This window comes from Periplaneta americana, chromosome 12 (assembly GCF_040183065.1).
Source record: "Periplaneta americana isolate PAMFEO1 chromosome 12, P.americana_PAMFEO1_priV1, whole genome shotgun sequence".
NCBI lineage: Eukaryota > Metazoa > Arthropoda > Insecta > Blattodea > Blattidae > Periplaneta > Periplaneta americana.
Genome location: NC_091128.1, coordinates 156,336,532 through 156,350,865, shown reverse-complemented (window position 1 = coordinate 156,350,865; position 14,334 = coordinate 156,336,532). Strand labels below are relative to the sequence as shown.

The following is a 14,334-nucleotide window of genomic DNA, read 5'->3' as shown; positions in this document are numbered from 1 at the left end:
TGCGGTACGCAGCTCCTCATACCCTGTCCCTCTGCGTCTCGCCCCGCAAAGAAACAGCTCAGGAAGTGAGGCACGGGCAGTACTTGTTTTTTTGAAAGCTGGGACATGACAATTAAGCGGCCAAGCTTGGAACTACAGTGCTATGTTGCCAATATGGACTACCATGCCGCCAGCTGATGGAAGCTAGCAATTGTCGTGAAGATGGCTGACGTTAAAACATTCATTGACAAGTGACGCGAAGGTAAGAAAACAACAGGGGCGTATTTTGCGGACTACCGGGGCTACCGGCGGTAGCCCAAGGAAATTACAAAAGAAAAAGTTTATAATATAACATAATGTAATAATTTTGTATTATTAGTTTTACCATAGTAATTAAAATTAAAGTAATTGTTAGATTTATATGCGCTCTCTGCTCTCGAAAAGAAACAAGTTGTCAAGGCGGCATCGCTGGAGAAACCGCTTGCTACGTGAGGTAGCCTGTGACCGTTCCTCTCACGCTGTCCTTCGCACAACTGCCCGTCCCCCCCCCCCCCCCGCTCCCTACTGTTTCTATCGTGCAATGTAGGCCGTGAGTTGCCGCTCTCGTGATCGGTTTCTTCGCAGGCGCGAAGGAACACTACTCTTAGTATGCTAGCTCTGAATGTGATTGTGTTCTTGCAGTGAATTATTTTAAATCTGTGATTTGTTCGAGTGTCTAAGAGTTATATTAATTGTGAATTATTAAGTTTTTAATTTCCCAATTAAGTGATATTGTGAAAAATATGGCAGAACAAGTTTCTGGAGAGGTTTGTGTTGAAAATGACTGTGTAATAGAAGGTTTATTAAAAGTGCCTTTTAACCGTCGTACATAACAACGAGAAAGTTGAAATTGTGAAAATGGAAAGACCAACTCCTGAGTTAAATTTGTCCATGGACGTAAAAGAAAAACGGCGAGAGTACACACGCCATTTCACTTCAACATCATATGGTAAGTGGAATTGGTTGTGTGGTAGTTCTAAACTGTCTAAACTATTTTGCTGGCCATGTTTGTTATTTAGCCGCGAAACTAATGTGTGGTCAAAAGAGGGGTTTTCTAATATGAACTCCCTTCGAACGGCAGTCCTAGAATACGACAAATCAAAAGCTCATATTTGTAGTAGCATGAACTTTGCAAACTTTGGAAAGACAAGAATTGATTTACAGCTAGATAAGCAAAAAGCTCTCACATCAACCAACACAATGCTCTTGTGAAAAAAAAAAAATCGGGAGATTTTACTGCGTCTTATTAACGCAGTCTGCTTTCTAGGAAAACAAGAATTGGCTTTTCGGGGTCATAACGAGAGTGTGAAATCAGACAATATAGCAAATTATATTGAATATTTAAGTTCCTTAAGTGAATTTGATCATTACTGGCCAATCATCTTGAGAGTTCAACAGTATTTCGTGGTACTTCTCCCGCAATTCAGAATGACTTAATATTTGCTATAAGTGGGGTTATGATAAAGAAAATAAAACCTTTTGTGGCCATTGTTGTTGATGAAACAAGTTACTGCTCTAATCAGAGTCAATTGTCCACTGTTTTAAGATACGTCGACAGTACTGCCAATGTTCAAGAACAGTTTATAGGATTCACAAATGTCAGTTCGGACAAAACTGCTGCTGCTTTAGTTTTGCAACAAACTTAATCCATTCCAGAATGCCGCATTTTTTTCAAAACACTGTCGGGTTTAGCTGCATTTTTCTCATCATCTCCTAAAAGATCAGAAAACTCAAGGAATTTATGAACAAGAAACTCCCAAAAGTAGCACCAACTAGATTGAATTTTACATCTCGGCTTGTAAATACAGTAAAGGAATACAGAGAAAAACGGACTGCTTTCTTTAAAAATATCATTTGTAATGACTCTGAAGAAAACTGGGATGATGCTGTAATTGTGCAGGCTCAAGGATATTAGAATTTTTTCACACAGTTTCAGAATATATTTCTTCTTGAAGTCTATGCTAGAGTGTTTGCACATACAGATGTGCTGTACAATATTCTTCAGACAAAAAGTCTAGACATAGCATACTACTTGCAATACTTGCAAGAGGTATCAAAGTTAAAAAAATACTATATCCGAGTTCAGACGTAGTGGGTTTCCGTCCATATGGAGTAATATGGAAAATGAAAATTCTTCAGCCAATACAATGGAACCACCATTAAAGCGAAGAAAAGGAGATGATGAATTGAAATACAGGCAGCTGTACTACAGCATACTAGATCGTATGCACATGGAAATTACTGACAGATTTTCTGATTATGGAAAGCTTCAGTTCACACATCTAGATTCTCAAAAATGTTCTGCTTATAGAGAAAACTTCCCGAATGAGGCACTAAACAAATTATTTCAGTCCTATAACAGTCACTTTGATCAAGTACGTTTGAAAAATGAATTAAGTGTAATATATTCAGCAGAAGTCTTTGATTTTTCGAACAAACCTATCCATGAAATATTATCTGCCATATATGAAAACCAGCTGAACCAAGTTATTCCTGAAGTCCTTAAATTGGCAACATTAATTGTGACAATACCAGCTACGTCAGCATCGGTAAAAAGAACATTTTCTGCGTTGAAGAGAATAAAATCCTACTGTAGATCAACTCATACACAAGAACGTTTATCCGGCTTGGCACTGATGTCCATTGAAAAGTCATTTCTACAGAAACTTTGCAAGTGGCCCAACTGTAATTTCAAGGACGAAGTCATCAACGTATTTTCGTCCCAATCAAGACGTCTGGAATTCACATAAATATGTAAGGAATTTTATTATAGGGATTTTAAAATATATTTTGTGTAATAATAGGGTCAGTGGTAGCCCAAACCCTTTAACCAGTATACGCCACTGGAAAACAATACAAAAATCGACAGAGAATCAAAGAATAAACGTACCAATGCTAACATTGTGTGCACAAGAGAGCTATTAAGCACTCGCCACGTGGGAACGGTAAGTTTGGCAACTCAACCGTTGTTACCATAGCAACAGGCCTACCATGCTATGTGGTATTCAGTTGTTTTCTTCCAATCGCAACGCTCTTGTCATGTCCCATCTTGCAAAAAAACAAGTATAGTAATAACACTAATAATGATGATAATAATAATAATAATAATAATAATAATAATAATAATAATAATAATAATTGTATTGCCAGTAGACTTGGAGTACATGCTTTTAGCATTGTCAGTGTTGCAGCTAGGCTTACAAATTCATTATTCTTATTTGAATTAACTTACAATATATTATATTACAAGTTAATCGGAGACAGTGACACAGTTACAGAAAACTAATATATAGTGCGTGTGTTTGAAGTCCGATGGATAAACTGTGTTAACACTATTTTTCATGTTGTTGAAAGCCCTGTTAATGTTACATATTTCTCTTTCAGCCAGGGACGCCAAATCCTGCTGTGTCACTCAGTATGGTGAACCTGGAGGAAGCCATTGGGGGAAGCCCAACCGTCGCCGTCCTCCAGCCTCCACAAGACTTAATTCAGAGGCAAGTTGTGGCTTGTGGAATCGATATAGAATAGCTTCTCACTCTACCCTGCCTGAATGTCTTTGTATCTGTGGTATAGTGGAATAAATTGAACAGCAAGGATTCTGGTATACAGGATGTTTCACGAAGATTGTGCAATACTCCAGGATGTGATTTCTGGCATCATTCTGATGAAAGAAGCTCCTATAAACATATGTCACATTTTGAAAATTGAGTTACGTCCTCCTGAATGTTAAACATAAACGTAGATATTATGAAGGTTTAAGTATTTAAATTATTTACAGCAATGGTACTGGGTGTATTATAAATTCATTAAAGAACTTTCACGTTATTAGTCACTTGAAAAATCTGTATTAAAACTGGTTTTCACAGACCCCACGTTCTGCAGCAATACACGTAGCCACCCGAGTGTGAACTGCGCGCGCCTCATTCCCTAACTTCCGTTGTTCGGATGCTAGGTAGATACGTTGTACCGGTGCTGAGTTATCTCTAACCTTGACCCTGATGTCACGAGATTTTGTGTCGCTGCTATCAGCTGTACTGTAACACATACAGCTCCAGATGTCCAGAGAGAGAGAGAGAGAGAGAGAGAGTTTACAAGAATGCATTTTACGGAAGAAAGAAACGTGATTTTATCCGAAATTATTCAAAATCGGGCACGTGTATATAGGAACTTTTTTCAACAGAATGATGTCAGAAATCACATTCTAGAATGGCTTTAAAATTATTTAAATCTTACTTAGGTAACAGAACTCAAGCAACTAAAATAAATGATCACCTTAGTGAATCACGTAACATTGATATAGGCGTACCTCAGGGGACGATTTTAGGTCCTGTTTTGTTTTTAATAAATATCAACGATTTACTTAAAATTGACATTGAGATATATTCTGGTACTCTGTATTCTTATGCTGATGATACTGTGGTTATATTTAGCGGTTTGAGTTGGAATGAAACTTATCAAAATTCTAACAGTGGTATTAATATTATTAAAGAATGGCTGGATGCTCACTTACTTTCTTTGAATGTTTCTAAAACAAAAATTAATACCATTTTCATTAACATCACATGGCCTTGAGCAACTAAAAATGAACAATAACAGAAGTATAACTATACATGATTGTAACCTACCTACTTGCTCATGTAACGCTTTGAGTATATCCTCACAAGTTAAATATTTAGGCATTATTATTGACCAACATTTAAAATGGGACAAGCATATCTCCTTCCTGTGTAACAGATTGCGTAAAACAATCCACAAATTTTCCATTCTACGCTCTTATTTACCTGTTTATGTTCTGCGTACTGTGTACTTAGCTCTGTTTCAATCAATAATTCAGTATGGTATTTTAGGTTGGGGAGGAATGGCAAAATCGACTCTCCATCCTTTAAATTTGCCCCAAAAAAGAATTATCAAAAATTTGTCTATATAAACCTTTCGATTACCCAACAAAATTAATTTTTCAGAAATTTGGTGTATCAAATCTAGAACAAATTTATAAACAAACATTGCTGATTTACTTCCATAAAAACCACAATAAATTTAAATTTGATCCTCACGAATACCATACGAGACAAAACTACAGTTTCTTTCTAAATACTCCCAAATGCCACACAACTGCTGGATTGAAACACAGCAGAAATTTTGGACCCAAAATATATAATACATTAATTAGAGCTTACCCTGAGCTAAGTACACTTCACACACACAGATTTAAGAAACAAATCAGATTAATTATTTAATTGTTTAAGCTAATTGAGTTAAAAATTGATACTCTAATATTCATGTACTTTTGTATTTTCTATTTGTATATAGACCCTATTATTAATGCTGTATTATTTTACCACTTATTAATGTTATTGTGCTCAATGAACTCTCGTAATTTTGTGATATATTTTGTATAACTGATCTGAACTGCGCCCGAGCAAGAGCTTCTGCTCTTTCCGGCAGCAATGCCTAATGTAGCTCAAGTGTAAAGTATTAAATAAATAAATAAATAAATAAATAAATGAATGAATGAATGAATGAATGAATGAATGAATGAATGAATAAATAAATGAATAAATAAATAAATAAATAAATAAATAGAGTGAGTGAATAAATAAATAAATAAATAAAAATATTGCACAGTCTTCATGAAACACCCTGTATTTTGTGATTTTGAATTGAAACTAAGACTAACCATCCATGGAATGGGACATCTTCATAGAATATAAGTTATTGTTTTGTGATTCACAGTGAACCTATCCTGAGTGCCGTGACATGGGCCTCTGATGATGCCTTGGCCGCAGTCTGGATGAACAGAGTGCAGAATACAGCCAAGATTGTGTCCTGCACCACGCGCACTCCCCTCTGCAGAGAGGTTAGTGTATTCGATATGATTATGTAGGTCCTTCACTGCAAATCCAGCATTCTCCAGTCTTTCCTATTTTCTGCCTTCCTCTTAGTCTCCATATATCTTAATGTAGCTTATCATCTGATATCTTTTTCTACCCCGAACTCTTCTCCCGTTCACCATTCCTTCCAGTGCATCCTTCAGTAGGCTGTTTCTTCTCAGCCAGTGACCCAACCAATTCCTTTCTCTCTTTCTGATCAGTTTCAGATCATTCTTTCTTCACCCAATCTTTCCAACACAGCTTCATTTCTTATTCTGTCTGTCCACACACTCCATTCTTCTCCATATCCACATTTCAAATGCTTCGCTTCTCTTCACTTCGTCGTAATGTCCATGTTTCTGCCCCATACAATTCCACACTCCACACAAAGCACTCCACTATCTCTCTTCCTCAGGTCTGCAGAAGATGCTCCTTTTTCTATTAAAAGCTTCCTTTGCCATTGCTATCCTCCTTTTGACTTCCTGGCAGCAGCTCATGTTACTGCTTACAGTACACCCCAAGTATTTGAAGCTGTCCACTTGCTCTACTGCCTCATTTAGAATTCTCAAGTTTACCTTCTTTATTCTTCTTCCTATGACCATGGTCTTCGTCTTGTTTGCATTTATCTTCATCCCATACTGCTCACAGCTGTCATTTAGCTCTAGTAGCATATCCTTTAGTATCATCTTCTCTCCTGCTAACAACGCCATATCATCAGCAAGTCTTATGCACTTTATTCTTCTTTCCCTTACTATCATCCTTCCCATGTTCTGAAAATAGTTCTTCACTAAATCCTCCAAGTAGATGTTGAACAGGATAGATAATAAAGGGCATCCTTGACGTACTCCTCTCCCTATTTCACTTCCTTGTGACATTTCGTCTCCTATCCTGACTTTGACTCGTTGTTTCATATAAAGATTACTGAACAGCCTTCTCTCTTTGCAATCCACGCCAGTTTTCTTTAGGATCCCCATCAGTTTATTCCAATCCATTCTGTCAAAGTTCGAGATGACAGAAGTGTAAAATATCAGGTCTATTATCGACTTCTTCAGTAAGGCATTGAATATTCATAACACAACGCAACAGAATAAAATAAATTACAATTCAATTCATAATATAATGTAATACAACATAATAATACTCGTAAAATGATGTAAAATTCAATTTTTACAAATGGCTTTTAAGGAACCCGGAGGTTCATTGCCGCTCTCACATAAGCCCACCATTGGTCCCTATCCTGTGTGAGATTAATCCAGTCTCTACCATCATATCCCACCTCCCTTAAAAACATTTTAATATTATCCTTCCACCTACGTCTCGATCTCCTCAAAGGTCTTTTTCCCTCAGGTCTTTGAACTAACACTCCATACACATTTCTGGTTTCGCCCATACTTGCTACATGCTCTACCCATCTCAAACGTCTGGATTTAATGTTCCTAATTATGTCAGGTGAAGAATACAATGCCATATAAAATTTACAATACTGCGTGTTCAGTTCAAATTGTGTCATGACTCGCTGTATGCCATCATGTGGCTAGCCGATGAGCCTAGACAATTCAATCTTCCTACACTTCCACAGAGGCGTATTACTTATGTGCCAGAGAAGTTGCCTAGCAAGTACGGCGTTCAGTCTGAAGAGTACTTACCAATACGTACGGTAACACCTGTACTGGCAGGAATGTGAACTGTTTGGAAACACGTACTGAGGTGAGTTTTTTCTTACTGTCGGGATATGGGGAGAGGGTTAAGACGATTACTTACGTACAGTATTTGTTGACATTAACTTCGACGGTCAACATGGACACGGAGCATTTGATTTGTGTTGTGGAATGTTGCCGTACGCAACTGTTGATAACACCCTGCATACGACTTGGCCGCGCAAAATATAGTTCGAAAGAGGTTATGGTAGCACACAGACTGTACAGACCGCCATCTGTTGCTATGACGTTCAAGTTGTACCGTACACGTTCTCAAGTTCAGATTGAACGCCTTGATTAATAGGCAACTTCTCTGACATAAAAGCTGAAACTCGCTTCAAATCGCTGACTCACAACAGTGACGTCATGACACACTTTGAAATGAACACCCAGTATAATATAACATAGTAAGTCATAATGGAATTGAATACCGTACATTACAGTGCAGTGCAAAAAAGCAATAATATAAATAATATAATAAATACAACAAGTACAGTGTAATACCTACTTAATTTTGTTGTTAACCTTTGACAGCTGCTGCCTATAAGGGAACCCATGGGCTGGGTGGATCTGTTCACTCCGCCGCTGTTCTCGCCTGACGGCAGCCGCATGGTGCTGATCCTGCCACACCAGCAAGACCCCAACGACGGCGACTACCGCCATGTGAGCATGGTGCGGCTGGGGCAGGTGACGGCCCTCACGAGTGGGAGATACACCGTCACTGAGATCTTGTCCTGGGACAGGGCGAGGAACCTCATGTGAGTGCCAGAGTGCCATATGTCCTCCTGAATTCGAGAGTAAAAAGTAATGCAAAGTGGATGGTTTTTAAATTCTTCCTTCACTGTTTGATGAAAATGCAACTTCTTTCTAAATTAATGTTGTTGTTGTTTTCTAATGCCAGGCGTTTGACAATAAAGTCATTTGACCTCTTGCACTCCAATATTTTTCAAAGATATTATCATGGTTAGCCACTGAAGCACAGATTTTGAGGTGTTCCGAATCCATTTCTTGGTTTGAGTTGCACAATGGGCAGTTAGGGGACTGATATATTCCAATTCTATGCAGGTGTTTGGCCAAACAATCATGGCCTGTTGCCAATCTAAATGCAACTACAGACGATTTTCGTGGTAAATCGGGAATTAACTGTGGATTTTGATGCAGATAGTTCCATTTTTTCCCTTGGGATTGTGTTATCAAATTTTGTTTGTTGAAGTCTAAGTATGTAGATTTAATAAATCTTTTTACAGAGTAATACGTAAATTTAGTAACAGGTCTGTAAGTAGCAGTGCTGCCCTTCTTTGCTAAAGCATCCGCATTCTCGTTTCCCAGGATTCCACAATGGGATGGTATCCATTGGAATACAATTCTTTTATTGAGTGATATTAATTGAGAGAGCATTTTAGTTATTTCTGCTGTTTGAGATGAAGGTGTGTGTTTAGAGACTTATTGATAGAATAGCTGCTTTGGAGTCTGACAATATAACTGCATTTTTAAATTTACTGATGTGGCATAGAAGATTCCTGAGACTTTCACTTATTGCAATGATTTCTCCATCAAAACTTGTTGTTCCATATCCAAGTGATCTATAAAGTGAGAAGAGACAGCACGTAACACCTGCACCGGCACCTTGTTCTCTGGAGATCAAGGATCCGTCAGTGTAAAAATGAAGCCAGTTTTGTGGAGGGTATCTAATATTAATTGTCTCTAAAGACAATTGTTTTAGTATTTCAGTGTTTACTTCTGATTTTAGTATTTCTTCTGTTAAATTTAGATTGTATTCCATATTTAATAGAGTTAAAGGGTTTGGTTTAATTTGTAGGTTTTCATTTAAATTCGGGATATTGATTTTCTGTTTTAATTCTTGAACAATGGATATGAAACTTTTTTGAGTTTTCAATCTACAGAGAGGACTGTATTAAATTCTAAATTAATGTAAGTATCTCTGTGAGGATTGCTTACCTTCACAGTAGATGTTGACAGTGACCTCTTCCTTCCTGTATACACATGCGTACTCGCCACTTCATGTTCCTCACAGTTGGCTGAAACATTTCCTTATTAATTCCATTGATTTCGGTGGATATATACACCGTGTTCCGCTTATATGTATAATAAAAGAAATAGTTATAATTTCATAACAATGCATGCAAATGGGTTAAGATTGGTACCATTGTAAAGAGGAAATTGGGAAGTTTTAATCCATTGTTGTTACTTATTTTTAGAAGACTCACGCATGCGCAGATCATTAAATAAGAGAATTCGTATCGTATCTTTAGTCAGTCAGCATGTGGACGCCACAGCAGAAAGCCTTTTGTGTGCTGTCATTAGCAGAACATAGATCCATAATTCGTGTACAGCGCTTGTTTCGCCGTCAGTACAATCTTAGACCGAGGGAAGCTGTACCGACGTACGTCTCAATAATGAAATGGGATAGGCAGCTCAGAGAAACAGGAAGTTTGTTGTCTAATGCAGGTAAACATTCCAAGCGTAAAGTGTCTGACGAAAATGTCGAACGCATTCGCGAGGCATTTCAGAGAAGCCCGCGGAAATCCATTTGACAGGCTAGTGTGCAGTTGAACATCCCACCAACAACAGTGCATACAGTGCTCCATAAAAGATTGCGTTTGCGAGCGTACAAGCTGCAACTTCATCAGATGATTACACCGAATGATAAACTGGAACGAAAACGCTTTGCAGAAACAATGTTGGATAAAGTGGACGATGACGACACATTTCTAACTCGAGTCTGTTTCTCAGATGAGGCAACCTTCCACGTCAGTGGAAAAGTAAACCGACACAATTGTCGCATCTGGGGGTCGGAAAATCCAAGTGTCGTAATTGAACACCAACGGGATTCCCCTAAATGGAATGTTTGGTGTGGGATCATGCGTGACAGAATCATTGGTCCCTATTTCTTTGCTGAAAAGACAGTCACTGCAAACACGTACCTGGATATGTTGCAACTGTATGCTGTGCCACAACTCCCAGATGGAGCAATTTTCCAGCAAGATGGGGCTCCACCACACTTTGCCAACATGGTTCGCACATTCTTAGACGAACAATTCCCTGCAAGATGGATCGGAAGAGGATCACCGTACGTCACATGGCCTGCCAGATCACCAGATCTAACACCACCTGATTTTTTCCTGTGGGGGTTTGTTAAGGACCAGGTCTACAGGACGCCAGTACGTGATTTGGCAGACTTACAAGAAAGAATTTATGCTGCTGTCAACAATGTTACACCACAGATGCTTCATAACACTTGGGTCGAGGTTGAATACCGGTTGGATATTTCCCGTGCCACCAATGGAAGCCATGTTGAGGTTTATGGAACATAAGGTAACAAAAATTCCCAGTTTTCATTCTTTGTAGCAGTTGGTTTCAACTATATACTTGTATTAATTCAGAAGTTATAGCTATTTCTTTTGTTATACTTATAAGCGGAACACCGTGTATATTTTTTTAATTGTTCGTGGTCGATTCTTATAAAATCAATTTTCAACATAATCCCAACTTTTCAGTTTGCAGTTTTCATTACATTTCACTTTTCAAAACTGGTTTGCAAAGTGAAAAGGAAAAGTGGAGGAAACTTTTCAAATACATTATTACTTCTGTTCCACCATTAAAATAATTTTAAAAAGTGCAAAGTCATAGAATTATAATGATTCATTTCCAAGGAGAAGTGCTAAAATAGGGAACAGTTTCATTTTTCCAGAAGTGCCAGATGAAGCATTGGTTAATAAAACTGAAATTACAATGATTTTGCCAAAGCCACCAACCTGTGTTCAGACAAAAAGGTAGCATCGAGTTTGCTGGTAACATTCATTGACTCCCTGACACATAACCTGACTACATAGCCTATATATACTCATCTCATGTTCGTAGAAGTCATATATATGTCATTTCTTTGATATCATAATTATATTAATCCATCAGAAAATAGTGTCTCATTGTGGAACACCATGGCCCACTACGAGACATTTTGCCACTTTGTACAAATCAGCTTGTAGTCTGACAATCATTATCATTAGCACAAATTTTTAAGATAAATTATAAAATATAAAATGATCAAACATTGTTCACAGAGAAATGTCAATATCCACTGCAAACATTAATGTAAAAAAATTTAACAAATTTTCCTGTCTCAAGATGGACCACTCTCCCCTATGTATGTAAAGTCAGCAGCCCGAAGACTGCTCTGAACCTCAAAAGTGACACCAACAAGGCATCACTCATTAGGCAACTAAGCCAGGAGATAGTGGGATAGGATGGCCAGTTCCTTTCCCCCCTCTATTGTATACATACTGACTAGATATAAAGTACACTAATCAGACTCGAGATATGTAATTATCAGTAATGAAGGTTAATATTTTCAATTAGTGACTAGTTTTGGACTCAGTCCTATGTTTTCATACGTAAAATACATAAAATGAGAAAACTGCTGTGTTTGAGAATCATGGAGTAGTGGCACATTATTAAACACACCGCTGATACCACCCAAAAGTAGCTGCTTTGAAGGTGGCGTATTGTGACACAATAACAGGAAATAGAACTACCAACCTAACAGATGTTTTATTATTATTAACGAAAATATTACTTAAGAAAAAGACAATAACTTCAATCCATAACAGTATAATTTTTAGAATCTTATTGTTTTGTGCTCCCTATCACATTTTTATACTGTCTGTACTTCTTGTGAAGAGCCACCATTATGATGCTTAAAAATATATTACATAACCAAATCATTTTTCTGTGGATATTAAGGCAATATAAAACAAGGCGTCAAAATGATCCCCTCAGACTTTGTAGGTATGTCACCATATCCAGTCTTCCTAGTGCTAAAGTACAGTATTCAAGCAATGAAAAACCGTCTTCTCCCCCACAAGAAAGTATATAAAACAGGATAAATTTCCACAACCTAAATTTGCCTCAGTTCTATGAATGTTTTCGAATTACGCCAACTCAAAAAAATTATGTTCTTGTAAAATAAAATGTCGCGAAGTTTAAGAGTTTAACTGTGTTTAACTAGGTACAAAAAATCAAGGACGTAGCTTGAAAAATGTTATTGTTGTTGTTTTCTAATGCCAGGTGTTTGACAATAAAGTCATTTGACCTCTTGCACTCCAATACTTTTCAAAGATATTATCATGGCCAGCCACTCAAGCACAGATTTTGAGGTGTTCCGAATCCATTTCTTGGTTTGAGTTGCACAATGGGCAGTTAGGGGACTGATATATTCCAATTCTATGCCGGTGTTTGGCCAAACAGTCATGGCCTGTTGCCAATCTAAATGCAGCTACAGACGATTTTCGTGGTAAATCGGGAATTAACTGTGGATTATGATGCAGAGTTCCATTTTTTCTCTTGAGTTGTGTTATCAAATTTAAAGCTTGAAAAATGTAGAAAATAGAAATTTAACCCATCAAGCCCCTCAAGTATTTTTGACACTTTCATCAAAGTAGCTTGTGGCCAGTGACGTTGCCAGGATCAGAGCAAGGGGGGGTGCGGATGGGGTGCGAGATTTAAAAATGGGGTGCAAGCTGTAATAATGTGGTACATAAAAAATCCAAAATGTTCTCTCATGCACTTGCGCACATACTATACATCTGTTTATTAATATTACTATGTATTATTATTATTATTATTATTATTATTATTATTATTATTATTGTTATTATTATTGCTCATCACATCCATTACGATACACTAAGGGACGTAGTTTTTCACATCCAAGAAATTGTTTGTTTGTTTTTGTTCTTCAAAATAATTTATGCCTAGTATTTTGTTAATAAATTGCTCTTTAGGGTGCAGAAAGGGGTGCTCCGATTTTTTATGGGGTGCTTGCGCACCCTTTCGCTCCCCCTAGCGACGTCCCTGCTTGTGACAGTCTGCAGCAATCCCAATAGGCGGGGTACTGCTACTCCACAGCAAATGTAGCGAAACTGCGGCCATGCAGAATTAGTGCTGTTCACAAGTTGCGAAAGCTGGATCACGAGAAAGGAATTCATTACTGTACTGGTTTAATTATACAGCTACCCGACATCCTAAACATCTGAACCTGATCACAAGTTATCTGTAAGATGCAGGAAATGAGAGAAGCTGGACTCTTGCTTGCAGATATTACCTGGCGACTGAGGAGAAGGACCCGGCGACGCTGCACCTGTACAGCGTGTTCGACAACCCCGACACGGCGCCCAACAAGCCGCTGTGCATCTCCTGCAGCGTGCGCACTCTGCGGGGCGACACGCAGTGCCTGTACGTGCGCTCCTCCTTCAGCAGCAACAGCTCCTACTACACGCTGACGTGCTCGGGGCCCGGCGTGCCTGAGGTCGCTCTCTTCAATAAGGTACGGGGACAGCACACTTCTAGCTGTAGAGACAGCACTAACGCAAGAGTAACCGGCTCGAGTGAACCGCTGTGGAGTAATGGTTAGCAGTATGACCTGGAATGAGTGGACCCGGGCTCAAATCCTGGCTGGGACAAGTTACCTGGTTGAGGTTTTTCCCGGGGTTTTCCCTCAACCCATTAAGAGCAAATGCTGAGTAACTTTCGGCACTGGACCCTGGACTCATTTCGCACAATGTCCAACACTGTGTACAGAGGTGCACTCATTACGAGTGACTAGGTGGCCGGGGTCCGAAGTGGTTACTTATGCTTATCATATTATTATGATGTGCCACTGTCACATATTCTGTGACACAGTACATGAGGGCAGGCCACCAAACGGGAACAGAGAGGTAGAACTTAAACTA

General features: G+C 38.4%; 1 protein-coding gene across 2 annotated transcripts in view; it reads left to right on the top strand.

The window, feature by feature from the left end:
- Positions 1-14,334, top strand: part of ome (dipeptidyl peptidase 4 omega) — a 349,535-nt gene that overhangs the window by 310,972 nt on the left and 24,229 nt on the right. For both annotated transcript variants that reach the window (XM_069842324.1, XM_069842325.1), the window contains exons 8-11: positions 3,403-3,512; positions 5,752-5,875; positions 8,120-8,343; positions 13,700-13,928. In XM_069842324.1, the coding sequence (XP_069698425.1) occupies positions 3,403-3,512; positions 5,752-5,875; positions 8,120-8,343; positions 13,700-13,928 (687 nt within the window). The remainder of the gene's footprint in view (positions 1-3,402; positions 3,513-5,751; positions 5,876-8,119; positions 8,344-13,699; positions 13,929-14,334) is intronic.